A 14,122-nucleotide genomic window follows, 5' to 3' on the forward strand; every position below is an offset into this window, starting at 1 on the left:
TTTTTTTCCTCTTCTCCTCCTCCGTCACGCATCCAAAAAAACAGCAGATGTGAAGAGAGACCTTTAGTCGACGTGTTAGGACAAACAAAAATTAGAACTCTTCTCGTTACTCACGCTTCTCATCCGCCTTCAATACAGGCAAAAAAACAAAAAGAAGAAAAAAAGACAAGGCCCCTTCGCTAATTACACTGAGTCTGGAGACTACAAAGTCCTCCCCCGCCCACAAACAAGATAGCTTAAAGATGTTGATGTAAACACTTAGGAACAGACTCACATACATTCACATGAAATGAATATAGGTTGAGGGACATCTGTGTTTGTGTGCTTGCCTGTGAGCGTATGTGTGTGTGTCTGTTTGCACCCCGTGGCTTACATTGTAAAGATGTCTGGCTTTCAAGTTGTAACATCATCGTGAAAGATGGTCCAACATATAGTAAGACAGCTGTGGAGATCCACATCTGTGCTGAGCATTATGAGTACAAGGTGTGTGTGTGTGTGTTTATGTGTGTACATACATTGGTATCGATGTGTATGTGTGTGTGTGTGTGTGTGTGTGTGTGTGTTTGTGCGTTTTTTTTCAGTTTTTTTCCGAGTTGCCAGAGTGGGCCAGTCCACCCACATGTGTGTGTAGAAGATCAGTTCTGGAAAAGAAAAAAAAGTGGCGTCATACGTCAGTCCATATGGACTTGATTTTTTTCTTCTTCACCTCATTTATGTGACATAAACGATTGGAGGCACAAATCAAGAAATGCTTGTGATCTTTGCAGAGGGGAAGCGAGGGGTGAGAAGTCTATGAAACCCAGTGGAGCAAGACATGAGAGAGGAAGGGGAGGACAAGAAAATAGGGAGGAAGGGGGAAGGGGGAAGGGGGAATGAGGCGTGAGCGGAGGTGCGAAGTTTAAACATGAGCAGCAAGTGTTTGAATGATTTGGGTGGTTGAGCAAAGACGGCTCAGTACACATAGGAGGTGACCTCATCCCTTTCACACTAACAGAGCGAGACAATATTTAAAAACCACTTAACTGGTCATTTTTTTTGTCATCAAAGGGTTGAATAAAACAACAAACAAAAGTAATGAGGAAGAAATACATTCAGAAAGCCTTGTGGTTTTTAGTCCTGGAGAGCTGCCCATAAAAAAAGTTTTAATTGAAGTATTTCATTTTCTCGAGTAATGAACCTTGCAGTTACTTATTTTTTATTATGCAGGTTTGTCAACTAGACTTTTATTTTGTGAAAAAAATTCCTGAAAAGCAGCTTTCCTAGAAGTTACTTTAAATTTTTAACTTAAGTGTTTGAATGAATTGATTCACTCTAACTTGTCTCTCTTTTATCTGTGAAGGTCAATACGTTCCAAGCAGTGATTGGCTACGATGAGACCGACTCATACGCTCTTTTCCTCTACCCTGAAGGGGGTCTGAACTTCTTCGGGACTCTGCCGAAGGTACGATGATTTGATCAGCCTGGATATATTAATTTGCAACAGTTATAGGCATTCACAGTTGGTTCTTACTTTTAATGCTGATTGCTTTAATGAGAATTGTGTTAATACTTGTATTTCTGTCTCATTCTAGGAGTCCTACAATGTTCAGATACAGCTTCCTGCCAGAGTTGGCTTCAGTAGAGGAGAAGTTACATATTTATTCTTCTCTAGAACTGAGGGACCCTATTACAGTGTCACCAGCAATGAACAGAGTGTGAAAAACCTGTACCAGTAAGTAAAAACTTGAGCCTGAATCACATCTGTCCTCACTGTACAACCAGCAGCAACAGGGTAATAAATCTAAACTGCCAGAGAAACACAAATGTGTGGGGCAATAAACTATTGGGTGTGAAAAAGTTCAGTTTTTTTTATCGTGTAGGTTTGTTTCCAAACTGAACTTGTGATATGACAACAAAAAGTGTTGTTAGATATATTTGCTTTCTGTAAATCAGCTATAGAGTGCGCCAGAGAAGCGAACCGTACACAGTAAAAACTAGAAAACTGTGGCTTGCTTATTAGTAGCTCTTTTACATTCAAATCGAATCAAATCAAATTTATTTGTATAGCACATTTCATGTACAAACAATTCAAAGTGCTTTACATAAAATAAAAGCATTGCAGCAGGAAGTGGAAGAAGCATTAAAAATACATAAAAGAATATAAAGAAAAAAAAAAGAAAATTTAAATTAATTTAAAAACAAGCAACAGTCTAGATAAGTTAAAAGATACCATGCATGTTTTTAACCTGGATTTAAAAATGTCTACATTTGGTGAAAGTGTAATCTCCATTGGCAGTTTGTTCCACTTATTTGCAGCGTAACAGCTAAATGCTGCTTCTCCATTTTTAGTCTGGACTCTGGACTGGACCAGCTGACCTGAGTCCTTGGATCTAAGAGCTCTGCTGGGTTTATATTCTCTGAACATATCACAGATGTATTTTAGGCCTAATCCGTTCCGGGATTTGTAAACCATCAGCAGGCTTTTAAAATCTATTCTGTGACTGACTGGAAGCCAGTGTAAAGATTTTAAAACTGGTGTGATGTGTTCAGATCTCTTAGTCCGGGTTAAAACTCAAGCAGCAGCGTTCTGGATGAGCTGCAGATGTTTAATGCTCTTTTTGGGAAGTCCAGTTAAAAGAGCATTACAGTAATGGAGTCTACTGGAGATGAATGCATGGATGAGTTTCTCCTGGTCTTTTTGGGAGAGGAAACCTTTAATTCTGTTGATGTTTCTGAGATGGTAAAAAGCTGCCTTGGTGACAGCTTTGATGTGACTGCTGAAAGTCAGATCTGAGTCTATCAACACTCCGAGGTTACAAACTTGGTCAGTGATTGTAAGGTCCCGAGTCTCAAGATATTTACCAACGCTGACCCTCTTCTCTTTGCTACCAAATGATCTCAGTTTTGTCTTCATTTAATTGTAGAAAATTCTCTCTCATCCAGGTGTTTACTTCCTCCAGACACTGATACAGTACGTCTGCTGGGCTGCAGTCGTCTGGTGACAGAGACACATAAAGTTGTGTATCGTCTGCATAACTGTGATAATTGATGTTAAAGTTCTGCAATATCCGACCCAAAGGGAGCATATACAGGTTAAACAGAAGAGGTCCAAGAATTGACCCCTGGGGGACTCCACAAGTCATGGCCACTCGCTCAGGGGTTGTTTACACGGAAACGAAAACGGGTTAAAAACGCAAAACCTTTTTGCGGATGCACTATATCTTGGAAACGTATGATGGAAACGGCGTTTTGGGGGCGTGAAAACGCAAAAAAGTGAAAACGCCCTCCAGAGTGGAATTCTTGAAAACGCTCCACTGTCGCGCCATCGTGTAAACGATGAAAAACGCAAAACTGCGTTTCTCGTCACATAGAAATAACGTGACAAGCATAATAAAGCGCCAGAAAACCGTGGGAAACACATCAGTAGGCTATCAACATGTCTGTCCCTGCGGACTTTCAACTCGCCTTAGGCGCGGTAATTGACGTTCAAGAGTCATTTCATCAGATAACAGCAATGATGAGCGAGAGTTGTAAAGAACAGACCAAAAATATGAACTACGTTCTCGAAATTCTTGAAGTTCATAGAGAGAGCAGGCGACCTAGACAGCTGTGGGTGAGACCTGGGAGGACTTCTCAGTGGTGGGATAACTTCATGAATGGAGTGGTAGAAAGACTTGGTCTTGGTAGTGTTGCCACCTAGCCATCTGGCGTGTTTACTGCATCGATAATAAAACGTCACACACTTTTGCGTTTCCATATGCACGCAGAGTTTCACCCTAAAACGCTCGTCTAAATGCAGATTTAAAAGTGAAAACGAAACGCCACTTTTGCGTTTTGGTTTCAGATCGTTTCCGTGTAAAGGTAGCCTCAGATTCATAGCTGCCAATTGTAACAAAATAACTCCGGCCTTCTAAGTAGGACCTGAACCAGTTAAGGACCGCTCCAGAAAGTCCAACCCAGTTTTCCAGTCTGTGCAACAGGATTCTGTGATCTACAGTATCAAACGCAGCGCTGAGGTCCAACAGGACCAGGACTGAAACATTACCAGAATCAGTATTCAACCTGATGTCGTTTAACACTTTGACCGGAGCGTCTAGAGTTCTCTTCTTTAGGAGTGGCTTAATGGCAGCTGTCTTTAGTGACTTGGGAATAATGCCCGATGCCAGTGAGCTGTTAACTATTTGTAGGAGATCACTTTCTACTGAGGTAAAAACAGTTTTTAAAAAGTCGGATGGTATTATGTCCAGAGTGCAAGTGGTTGATTTCAGATGCCGAACTGTTTCCTCTAGGATTTTTAAATCAACAATATTAAATTGTGACATAACGTGAGAGTTATTTCTAGGTTTTAGACACTGATTAGTTTTCTTGTTTGTCTGTGTTGCGTGAATGTTTTGTCTAATCGTTTTGATTTTTTGGCTAAAAAAGTTGGCAAATTCATTGCATTTCTCTGTGGAGAGGTCTGGGTTCGACTGTTTAGGGGGATTTGTGAGTTTTTCAACCATAGCAAACAGAGTTTGAGAATTGTTGACATTCTTATTAATCATTTCAGATAAATGCAGCTGTTTGGCCTTGCACAGCTCATTGTTATAAATATGCAGGCTTTGTTTGTACAGCTCATAGTGAATCTGAAGCTTTGTTTTCCTCCATTTACATTCAGCTTTCCTGCATTCTCTTTTCAGGTTTTTAACATTAACATTAACATTAACATTAACATTAACAATATGTGTTAACTGTAGTGGATAATAAATAGACATGGTGAATTTCTAAAAAAAAAAGCTAGAATTGTCTTAGAAGCACCATTATTGCTGCTTGGGCATGTTTTACTTCTTGCCATAGTAGAAAAAGCGCAGGTTGTTATTAACAACACCGACAAAAACATCAACTTCTAGTTTTAGAAGTGCTTATACTCACATTTATTTAATGTCCATGTGTATATCCGATTGGCTTTCTTCTTAGGGTTGGTAATACTGGGATTCCAGGCGTTTGGCTTTTCCACACTGGGAACCGTTACTCCTTCGGTAACATTGTTCCTGCATCCATCGGGGGTCTTGTGACCCCACCTCCTCGAGAACACGGCCTCTCGCTGGTGATTCCTTTTTCCTATTTAACTTTAGCTCTTATTCGATGCTATCGGGCAGATGGCGTACCTAACTTTTGCTCCTCTGATTCCTCCTTGGCTTCTTCTCGCAGGACACCACCACCCCCGAGTATGGTGACTTAGAGGAATATCCAGAAAATGTCTTTGAACCTGATACTGAAGTGGACGAGGACGACTACTCTCTGACAAGAAGGGACCCTGATTTCCAGCCCGCGCCCGCTGCTAGTCCTCACCCTCCATCTGCTCCTGCAGAGGACTCTGGTCGTCCGATGTTGTACAATGGCGAAGATGTGTTGTTGACCTCAGAGTCTAAGTACCGATCGGAACCGGCGGAGAGGCAGTACGCGCCCCCTGATCTTCCACACACGGTTTCACAGGGAGGTGCTCAGCAGCGTCAGGAACAGCTACCTTTGGTAAGAACAAAACATCCTTGGAAGTGAAATGAATTCATCAAATATTTGGTCCAAAAGCAACAATGATCTATTTCTACATTAAATCTTTACTACACATTCTTAATTGTGAATTGGAAGTATTTTAGAGAGGATCATACCCTCACTGGAGTCTTCCTTGATTTTTTTCAATAAACTGGCTGAACCACAAACATTGCACAACCAGCAAGACCATTGTTGTGTAAGGGCTCATGAGATCAGCCATGTGAACTGATAAAAAAAAAAACATGATTTAAAAGAATCCATTTAAACTGGCAGCGCTGTCAGTACTGGCAGAAGTTTTAGAATAATTTGAAATCGTAGATGCTTCTTTCTAAATCCTTATTTGGAGTCAGCATGATGCTGTCAGCAAAATGTTGGCAACCGAGTGCGGTACACAAGACGTAAAGACCTCCCAGAGTTTTTGTTTTTTAGCATCTGGAGGGGGGTTTAAGTTTAAGTCAGAGACAGCAGGAGAAACATGTTGGAAGTCGAGTATTGTATATTTCCAATCTTTCGCCCCCTGTAGCATCCTCAAGAGGTGGTGGATTTATACCCCCCGAGCAGAAACGAACCACCTCTGTCCCCCGGGGGCCATGTGGTCAGCGTGGACGAAGACGATGTTGATTTTGACACGGGAGGTAAGAAGCAAATCACGTTTTTATTCATTGGCCGTGTCATGTTTCGTAGGACTTTTTAGTCCTTTTTTTGCTTCATGTAATTGTTTGAAAAACAATGAATCGGGAATAGATCAGATATTTCCCCAATTGCACAAAGCTATCTCTTGGTTTCGCTGTTTTCCCATCGACATGTACATGAAATAACTTACCCACTTTTTACTTTTTTATTTTTTCGTTGTAAACTTAATTTTTTATTCGGCTAGGTTCACAGTGCAATTAGCAGGTTAGCACTTTACATTGTGTAACTCCTGTATGTGCATATATATATTTGGTCTGTAACAACCACAGTACGAGATGGTTAACTCTCAACCCTTCAATTAGGGCGACCAGATTATAGTTTGTGAAAAAAAGGGGGGTGGAGCATATGACGAGAGCGAGTGTATAATAGTAATAAGCGAGTACGGGGAGTGAAAGCAGCGCAAATCCAGTGCAAACATAATAGAGACTGAGATAGAGCAAAATCCAAGACAATTTGGACTGAATTTTTAGCTCTCAAAAAGGGGACATGTCTGCGTAAAAATCCACTCAGCATAGATTCAGATTCTCTCAGCTGGTGTGTTGCCAGATCTGCAGGGGTGCCTGCTTTTTGGCTTCATTGTTCACAATATTAGAAGTTCTTCTCGCTCTCTTTATTCCTCTGTAATCCAATTTCTCTTAATCCTGGCATCCAGGGAAGGGGTAGTTCCATGATGAAGGCAGAATTAATCACTATCCGCTTTCAGTCTCACATCATCCTGGCCTCTACATCACACCTGGAACTTCTGCTTAAATCTCTAGCTTCATTATCCTCCTGTCTAAAATGACTGTACACGGTCAGTCCTCTTTCTTTAACTGCACCCAGGCAGGTAAGCCAGATCTGTCAGCTCTTTTAGTTAAAAAAAATAGGGCTGGGCAACGATTAAAATTTTTAATCTAATTAATCACATGATTTCCCTGATTAATCACATTTGTACGCAAAATCCAAAAATGAATTCAGAAGTAGTGTATCGCTTTCAGCATTTAGTTTTATTTTAAATGTGCTGCCATATGAATGAAAGTGCCATAACATTTGTTGTGCAAACACACTTTTAACATCAGCATCTTTATGTAGTTTTTATGTAGAAGCCTCGCTCCACTGTCTGTTTCCTTGAATGACTTGCTGCTATCAGTTGTGTGTTTTGCCTTTAAGGGATATTTTAGACTAGAACTACTACGGTGATAAGACAATTCAACTTGGCAGTGTTTACAGATGACTTTGGTTCTGTCGACTCCGCCGTCTGGAAGAACTTTAAAATGAAAATAGCCGAGTAAAAGTTCCGTACCCTTCTCCATGTTTGCTGGATCCGCCAATTACTTTCTTTTCCGGTTCCGCAGCAGACAGCAACAGACTTTTACAAAATAAAAGCCTGTGAGCAACAGACTTGTACAATAATAAAATAAATAATAAAACAAGGGTGGTCCGTGGCATAGTGGGTTGAGCAGGCGCCCCATGTACAAGAGGCTATAGTCCTCGCTGCAGCTGGCCCAGGTTAGAGTTCCGCATCGGACAGCCCTGTGCTGCGTGTCGTTCCCCCTCTCTCGGCCCAAATTTTTTTTTTTTAAATTGAAAATAAAAAATATTTAAAAAGAAATAAATAAATTTTAATAAATAAATAAAACCTGTGTTAATGCGCGATAACATATTTATTGCCGTTAAATAATTAACGAGTTAACACGATAATAACGAGTTAACTCGCCCCAAAAAAATAAAAGAAAAAAAGAAAACCTGTGGACTGTGACTTGAAAGGCTCAGTTTTTCGTAACCTGCAGTATCTACATATACAAGGTGATTAAAACTGAAAACAGCTCCAATTCGCAGCTACAAAAACTTCCCTCCCACCTATTCTGTACACAGCGTTGGAACAGAGCCAGCCCCCCACGTTGGGTAAAACGAACCATCTATGGAAAAAAAGGATATTCGAGAGCGCCGCTCCGAATGGCTAATCACTCCTCTGAAGTTTGTCATTTATCTCGTATGAATGCTTTCGATCAACCAGTAACTTTTCAAGTGTACATTTCCACAAAATGTTTAGCTGTAAATGGGACAAACTGCAAGTTGCACTTCAAGCAAAATGTCAACCACCTGACTGGGTTTAGGCATTAAGATTGGCTTTAGCATCATAACTCACCTTGATATAAGACCATGTCTTGATGTCTGCCAGTTGTTAGAAACTCTAAATGTTTCTGGGTTGTCAGGTGACAATTTCTTCCCTACCTGCAAAAGAAACAAACACGGTGTCGGCATGAAGTATACTTGCAATTGAAAGACATTGACATTTGGGCTAGAACATATAAGTGTATATGTATGTATTTATATATGTCTGGATATAAGTACTTATGGAAGGATGAAAGTACAGAGACTGTTAGGAGGGTAACACTACCTCACCCCTCTGCGGCAGAGCTGCTCAGCAGCTGGCAGTACAATACTGCCGTTGTGCAGGGCAGCTCCCAGGTGTGAGTGTGTGTGTGTTTGTGTGTGTGTGTTCAGCATTCCCTCCCTCGCAACTACTCCCACGGGAGTTTGCCGTAAATAAGAATGTGTTCTCAGTCAACTTGCATAGTTACGTAAGGGTCAAGAAGTCTGTGTGTAAAAAAAAATTAGCTAATTTTGAAGGACTAATCAGGGTTTTCCTGAAGCACAAGGAGCGCTTTCCACAAGTCTGTTTGGGTTTCATGAATCGAATTTTGCTGCTCGTTGTTAGAAAAACAAGATGTTTTAAAGTTATTATTTTGGCCGTTTTGCCTTTAGTAAATCATACGGTGGGGAAGAAAATGTGAAACGTAAGGAAAAGGTAATGGCATACCTCGAAAGTCTGACCAGCCAGGAGTTGGACGGGGGACTCAGCAGCTGAAAGCATTTTTAGACAATTTCGAACATTCTCTTCAGACTTAATATATAAAGACAACAAAGGGAGAGATGGTTTTCGAACAAGTATGCATACATCAGTGGAAAATATATGCATAAGGCTAAACTGTTTGTGTGTGTGTTCAAAAAGATAAAATATTAAAAACTGTGAAAGAGCAGCAAGAAGAAAACCCAAAGCATGCAAACATTCATTTCAGGTGGTTATGGGTTTTGATGTTTATGCAGTTGAAACACCACAAAATATTGTGTAATCGAGCGCGCAGGTTGCCCTCACACAACTGCCAGAGATTTGCACCCTGTGAAAATATCACCTGCATTTGGCTTCTGCGTGCATTCACAAAAAGACAAGTAAAGAGAGAGTGAGGCACAAATACACACAGAAAGTAGAGCAAAAGCAATTTGGAAGTTATTCGAGACCTGAGTGGTGCTTGCAGTCTAGAAAACTCATCTGGCTTTGCATTTACTCAAGCTAATTACTCTTCGGGACATCCGATGGTGAATATCAGCTTAGAGTTTACATGATTTTTTTTAGAAATTGAGAAGGGTTTTGAGAAATGTGGGTTTAATCTCCCTGGGTTTTGTTTCCTTGTGGTTAGCAGCAGTGACTATCAGTTTTCAGGCTGTCTTCCTAATTTCAGGAAGAGTGTATCGCTTCCTGTTTGTCTGAGGATTTTTAAGTAATGAAGACATTCCAGCTGGTCTTCACATCCTCAAAGGACTGTTTGAGGGTTAAAAGTCTCAGTAAGGAGACTTAAAAATCCGTTTTTATTTTATCAAGTGGATTAATGAGTGCAGGAGGTAGGACTACAGCATCTGGTTTGTTTCCAAGTATTGCCTCAACATATGTTTGAGTGCATCTATATATCTCTGTCCATACATAAATGAAAACTTAATTTCATTTCCTTTCTCAGTTTGACCTTGTGTGTTCGTGCAAAGCAAACACTGGAAAGGAAGAAATAAATCTAATATTCATGCAAATACAGAAGATCCCGCATAGCCAAATCTTGGGCCAGATGCATAAATCTGCATGTTCGAACATGCCTTTGGGGTTGATTCGTAAAGCCTTGCATACATATGCTTCTCTTTTTCTTTCTTTTTTTTTTTTTACAAAATCTACAAATCTCAATTATCACGAAACTACACACACAAGCCACATTTGTATTCCTATTTTGATTGGGAACGAATGGTTGAGACACTCTGTGAAAGGTAAAAAAAACACCCAGAATGAAACGATTTGCAAATAGCATGCACCAACGTTTTATTCAGAACAGAGCACAGGAACCATATCAAATGTTGAGAGTGAGACATCTTACTCTTTCAAGAAAATAACAACTGATCTAAAAAGAGCACCTTAGAGATGCCGAGTCCCTCTGAAGTAAAGATTGGCAGAGGTTCAGCAATGTGCTTCATACCGAATCTACAAATTGATTAATTAATGTTCCATAATGTAAAATTGCAAAGGCGAATCTCCCATCATCCACCGTACATAATATCATCAAGAGTCTCGGAGAATGTAGAGACACCTCTTTGCGCAAGAGACACATCTAAAAATTGACATTGCGTGCCCGTGATATTTTGGTCCTTAGACAGCACAGCATTGAAAACAGCCATGATTTGATTTTGGAAATCACTGAGAAAACCCTTCCAGGAATCATTGTCTGTGAACACAGTTCACTGTGTTACCTATAAATAGAGGTTAAAGCTCTGTCACACCAAGAAGAAGCCATATGTGTGGGCCAAAGATCTGGAAAATGGACTGAAACAAAGTGAAAAAACTGTTCTGTGGTCAAGCAAACTGAAATTTGAAGTTTCTTTTTCAAAATCATGGACTCTCTGTCCCCTAGAATGAAGACCAGAGGGACCATTCAGCTTATATCATTCAGAGGATGTCTTTTTCAGGGAAGGCCTTGCATATTTCAGCAAGACAATGCTAAAGCACACCCTGCTTCGTTCCAACAGCGTGGCTTTGTAGAAGAGTCCGGGTGCTGGACTGGCCTGCCTGCAGTGCAGTGCAGACCTTTCACCAACTGAAAGAAACCGATATGAAACGCTAAGCGAAACAGAGAAGACCCAGGATTGTCGAAAAGCCTATTTCAGACAAGAGTGGGACAACATTCTTCTCCCAAAGGTCAATCTAGGCGCATATTAAAAAAAAAAAAAAATGTTTAGCACCAAACCAAGTAAAAGCAGCAAGAAAGAAGAAGCCGAGTTTAATCAAATGTAAAACACACATCAGGTCACACAAAGATAGCTACAGAGCTCCAGGCATAGGGCGGGCAACTTCTGATTTATCCACAACAGATGAACATACGGCCCCGCACAGTATACAGTCTTGCTTGATGATCAAAAGGCTGAAAAATATGTACTGCCGGATCATGATATGTTGGTCATGACACAGCCTTTGGAAGGCGAAAAGAGCACACGGCCAAATCTTACAGAAGAAAATCAGAACAGTCCTCCTGCCTGACCTTGATGCATAGCTGCAATTGTTTATAGAATCCACAAATAAATAAGAGAGTAACAGGGAAAAAAATCCTGAAGAAAACACACAAAAAAAGAAGTTCTGTCACTTGGGTTTCCATTTCCACTTCATTATGAATTACTCTTAAAACATATGTGTGGTGTGCATGGTCTGAAGAGTTTGTGAGGCGTGCACAGCATAGTTCATGCCTCTGGCTCCAAGTCTGGATGCTCAACGTTCTCAGTTTTTCTTTTGTCTGTTTTGACTTTTGCATGTGAGACTTTACCATACTTTGTCTTCTTGTCTTCCAACTCTCTCTTAGTGATTCAGTACACAACTGAGAATAAGGAAACGTGTGCCAGGTATGTGGAAGCTCCACGGTGCTCCGTTTAATTTAACGTCGTCCCTCACACTCTTTGCTTGTTTGCATGAGCAAGAGTTGCAAAACGAAATCTTCCAGTTTCTTAAGATTTACAAGAACAGAACACTTTTATATCTTTTTGCTTACTCTGCTTATTGTCTAGATTCCAGCGCCAGTGCTCCGAGAATGCATTTTGCATGGACTACGCCACAGGATTTTGCTGTCACTGCCGCCCTGGCTTCTATGGAAACGGTCGCCACTGTCTACCTGAGGGTTAGAGCTCAGCCATCAACCATCAGAGAGTTTCATCTTGTTTGGCTGTTTTTGACATTTCCTTGTTGTGTAATCCCCATTCTGCTCCCCCAGGTGCTCCACAACGTGTTAGTGGTAAGTTCAGCGGGACGCTGACCGTGGGAGTGACTCCCGTGGAGCTGAACGACATTCATCTTCATTCCTACATCGTGGTTGGAGACGGGAGAGCGTACACGGCCATCAGCAAGGTAGAAGCCTGACAACATGCTAGATAATTACCTCACATACATATTCCTGAGCTCACCCCAGAGTGCCATTTTTTCCATAGAAAATAAATGAAAGGATTTGACTGGCCTATCACGTAACTAACCTGACCTTTTTTAACTTTGGATGGTTGGTTAGGTCCCAGAATCAGTGGGTTGGGCCCTGATGCCAGTTGCACCAATTGGGGAACTGTTCGGATGGCTGTTCGCTCTGGAGCTGCCCAATAGCCAAGCCGGATTCAAAATCACAGGTAATCCTGTTTTTGTTTGTTTTTTTTGGTCAGTATTCCGACTTTAGCGCATATCTGAGCAGAGACGAGGGAACCCTTCTACAGCCAGCATATTCTGTGTCTCTGTCTTTGAGTGCTTTTCGGTCACCCAGCCAGCTGTATTGTCTCCAGGGACGGGATGTGATATCAGGCTTCCACCTCCCTGCTCAAATAGGAAACAGCTGCGCGCATGTGTGTGTGTGTGTGTGCCTGTATGTGTGTGTGTATGGAACCACTGCCGAGATTCCACATTTTCTAGAATGCAACCGTTGCACCATTATTCGACATGTAAACAGACAAACTTTGCTATCAGGTGCTGAGTTCGTTCGCAATGCAGAGATGCTGTTTTACCCCGGCAACCAGCGCTTGTCGATCACACAGACGGGCCGTGGCCTTGACGAAAACAACCACCTCACCGTGGATACTGTTGTCAACGGCAATGTGCCGCTCTTACCGCCTAGGGCTGAAGTCACCATGGAGCCCTTCAAGGAGACCTACCAGTACTACCCCTCTGGTAACCATAATGACCACACAGGACTCAAAGCTAAGTGCACCACTTAATGGCCTCTTTCACCTTAAATATCTCTGTCCCTCTTTCTCCTTCGCCAGTTGCCACCTCAGTTTCTGTCAGGGGGTTTTCAGTCGTTTCGAAAGAACGAGGCACAGAGTCCTACTCCTTCCAGCTCAAACAGAACGTCACCTATCGCGACTGTCGGCATGACAACAGAGGCACCGCCCCTGACACACTGCAGATTATCATGGACAGGGTGTTTGTGATGTACATCACAGAGGAGCAGATGCTGACATACGCCCTGACGAACAAGATCAGCCCTCTCGGAGGTACGTAAAGATGGCGATGGTAAGATTTGTAAGTCAACTCTTTTGTGCCAATCTCTGTCAGAGAGTCCTCAATAGGTCCCAAAGAAATATTTACATTCAGGGGGCGCGACATGAGAAGTGGTTTTGTAATTATGATCAATGAAGCCACAGGCTCAGGAGTACCTCGGAAAACTATTTTCACTCAAAAAAAAATGTCTGCTGTTGCATCCAGAAATGTAACCTGAAGCTGCATTACACAAGCAGGAGGCCAAATTCTGTCTCTGTTCATAAAACAATGTCAAGTTCTCTGGACTTGTGAGCTCATCTTCAGCTGCTTTTTGTGAAAAACCCAAAATGCCTGCTTCTACGTGCCAGATATGATAAAGACCATCCAGGCTGTTATCAGAGAGAGGAGCAAAAGCCAGTGTCTGATGGTATGGGGGTCTGTGTCCGTAGCATGGATGACTTGTATATGTATGAAGGTACCATTGATACAGAGGTGAGAATGGAACTTAGGAGAGACATGTGCTACCATGGGCTGTGGTTATCTCAGCTGGACAATGTCAGTCCTTGTTTTTGTTGTATTGTAGAAAATGTCCCAACTGTGTTATACATTCGAACGGCATCG

At 41.6% G+C, this 14,122-nt stretch overlaps 1 protein-coding gene across 1 annotated transcript in view; it reads left to right on the top strand.

The window, feature by feature from the left end:
- Positions 1-14,122, top strand: part of nid2a (nidogen 2a (osteonidogen)) — a 49,453-nt gene that overhangs the window by 9,137 nt on the left and 26,194 nt on the right. The window contains exons 4-14 of the mRNA XM_075477649.1: positions 1,340-1,441; positions 1,572-1,711; positions 4,936-5,065; positions 5,170-5,490; positions 6,035-6,146; positions 11,853-11,892; positions 12,055-12,164; positions 12,258-12,391; positions 12,546-12,657; positions 12,989-13,189; positions 13,285-13,515. Of these exons, the coding sequence (XP_075333764.1) occupies positions 1,340-1,441; positions 1,572-1,711; positions 4,936-5,065; positions 5,170-5,490; positions 6,035-6,146; positions 11,853-11,892; positions 12,055-12,164; positions 12,258-12,391; positions 12,546-12,657; positions 12,989-13,189; positions 13,285-13,515 (1,633 nt within the window). The remainder of the gene's footprint in view (positions 1-1,339; positions 1,442-1,571; positions 1,712-4,935; positions 5,066-5,169; positions 5,491-6,034; positions 6,147-11,852; positions 11,893-12,054; positions 12,165-12,257; positions 12,392-12,545; positions 12,658-12,988; positions 13,190-13,284; positions 13,516-14,122) is intronic.

This window comes from Odontesthes bonariensis, chromosome 11 (assembly GCF_027942865.1).
Source record: "Odontesthes bonariensis isolate fOdoBon6 chromosome 11, fOdoBon6.hap1, whole genome shotgun sequence".
Classification (NCBI taxonomy): Eukaryota; Metazoa; Chordata; class Actinopteri; order Atheriniformes; family Atherinopsidae; genus Odontesthes; species Odontesthes bonariensis.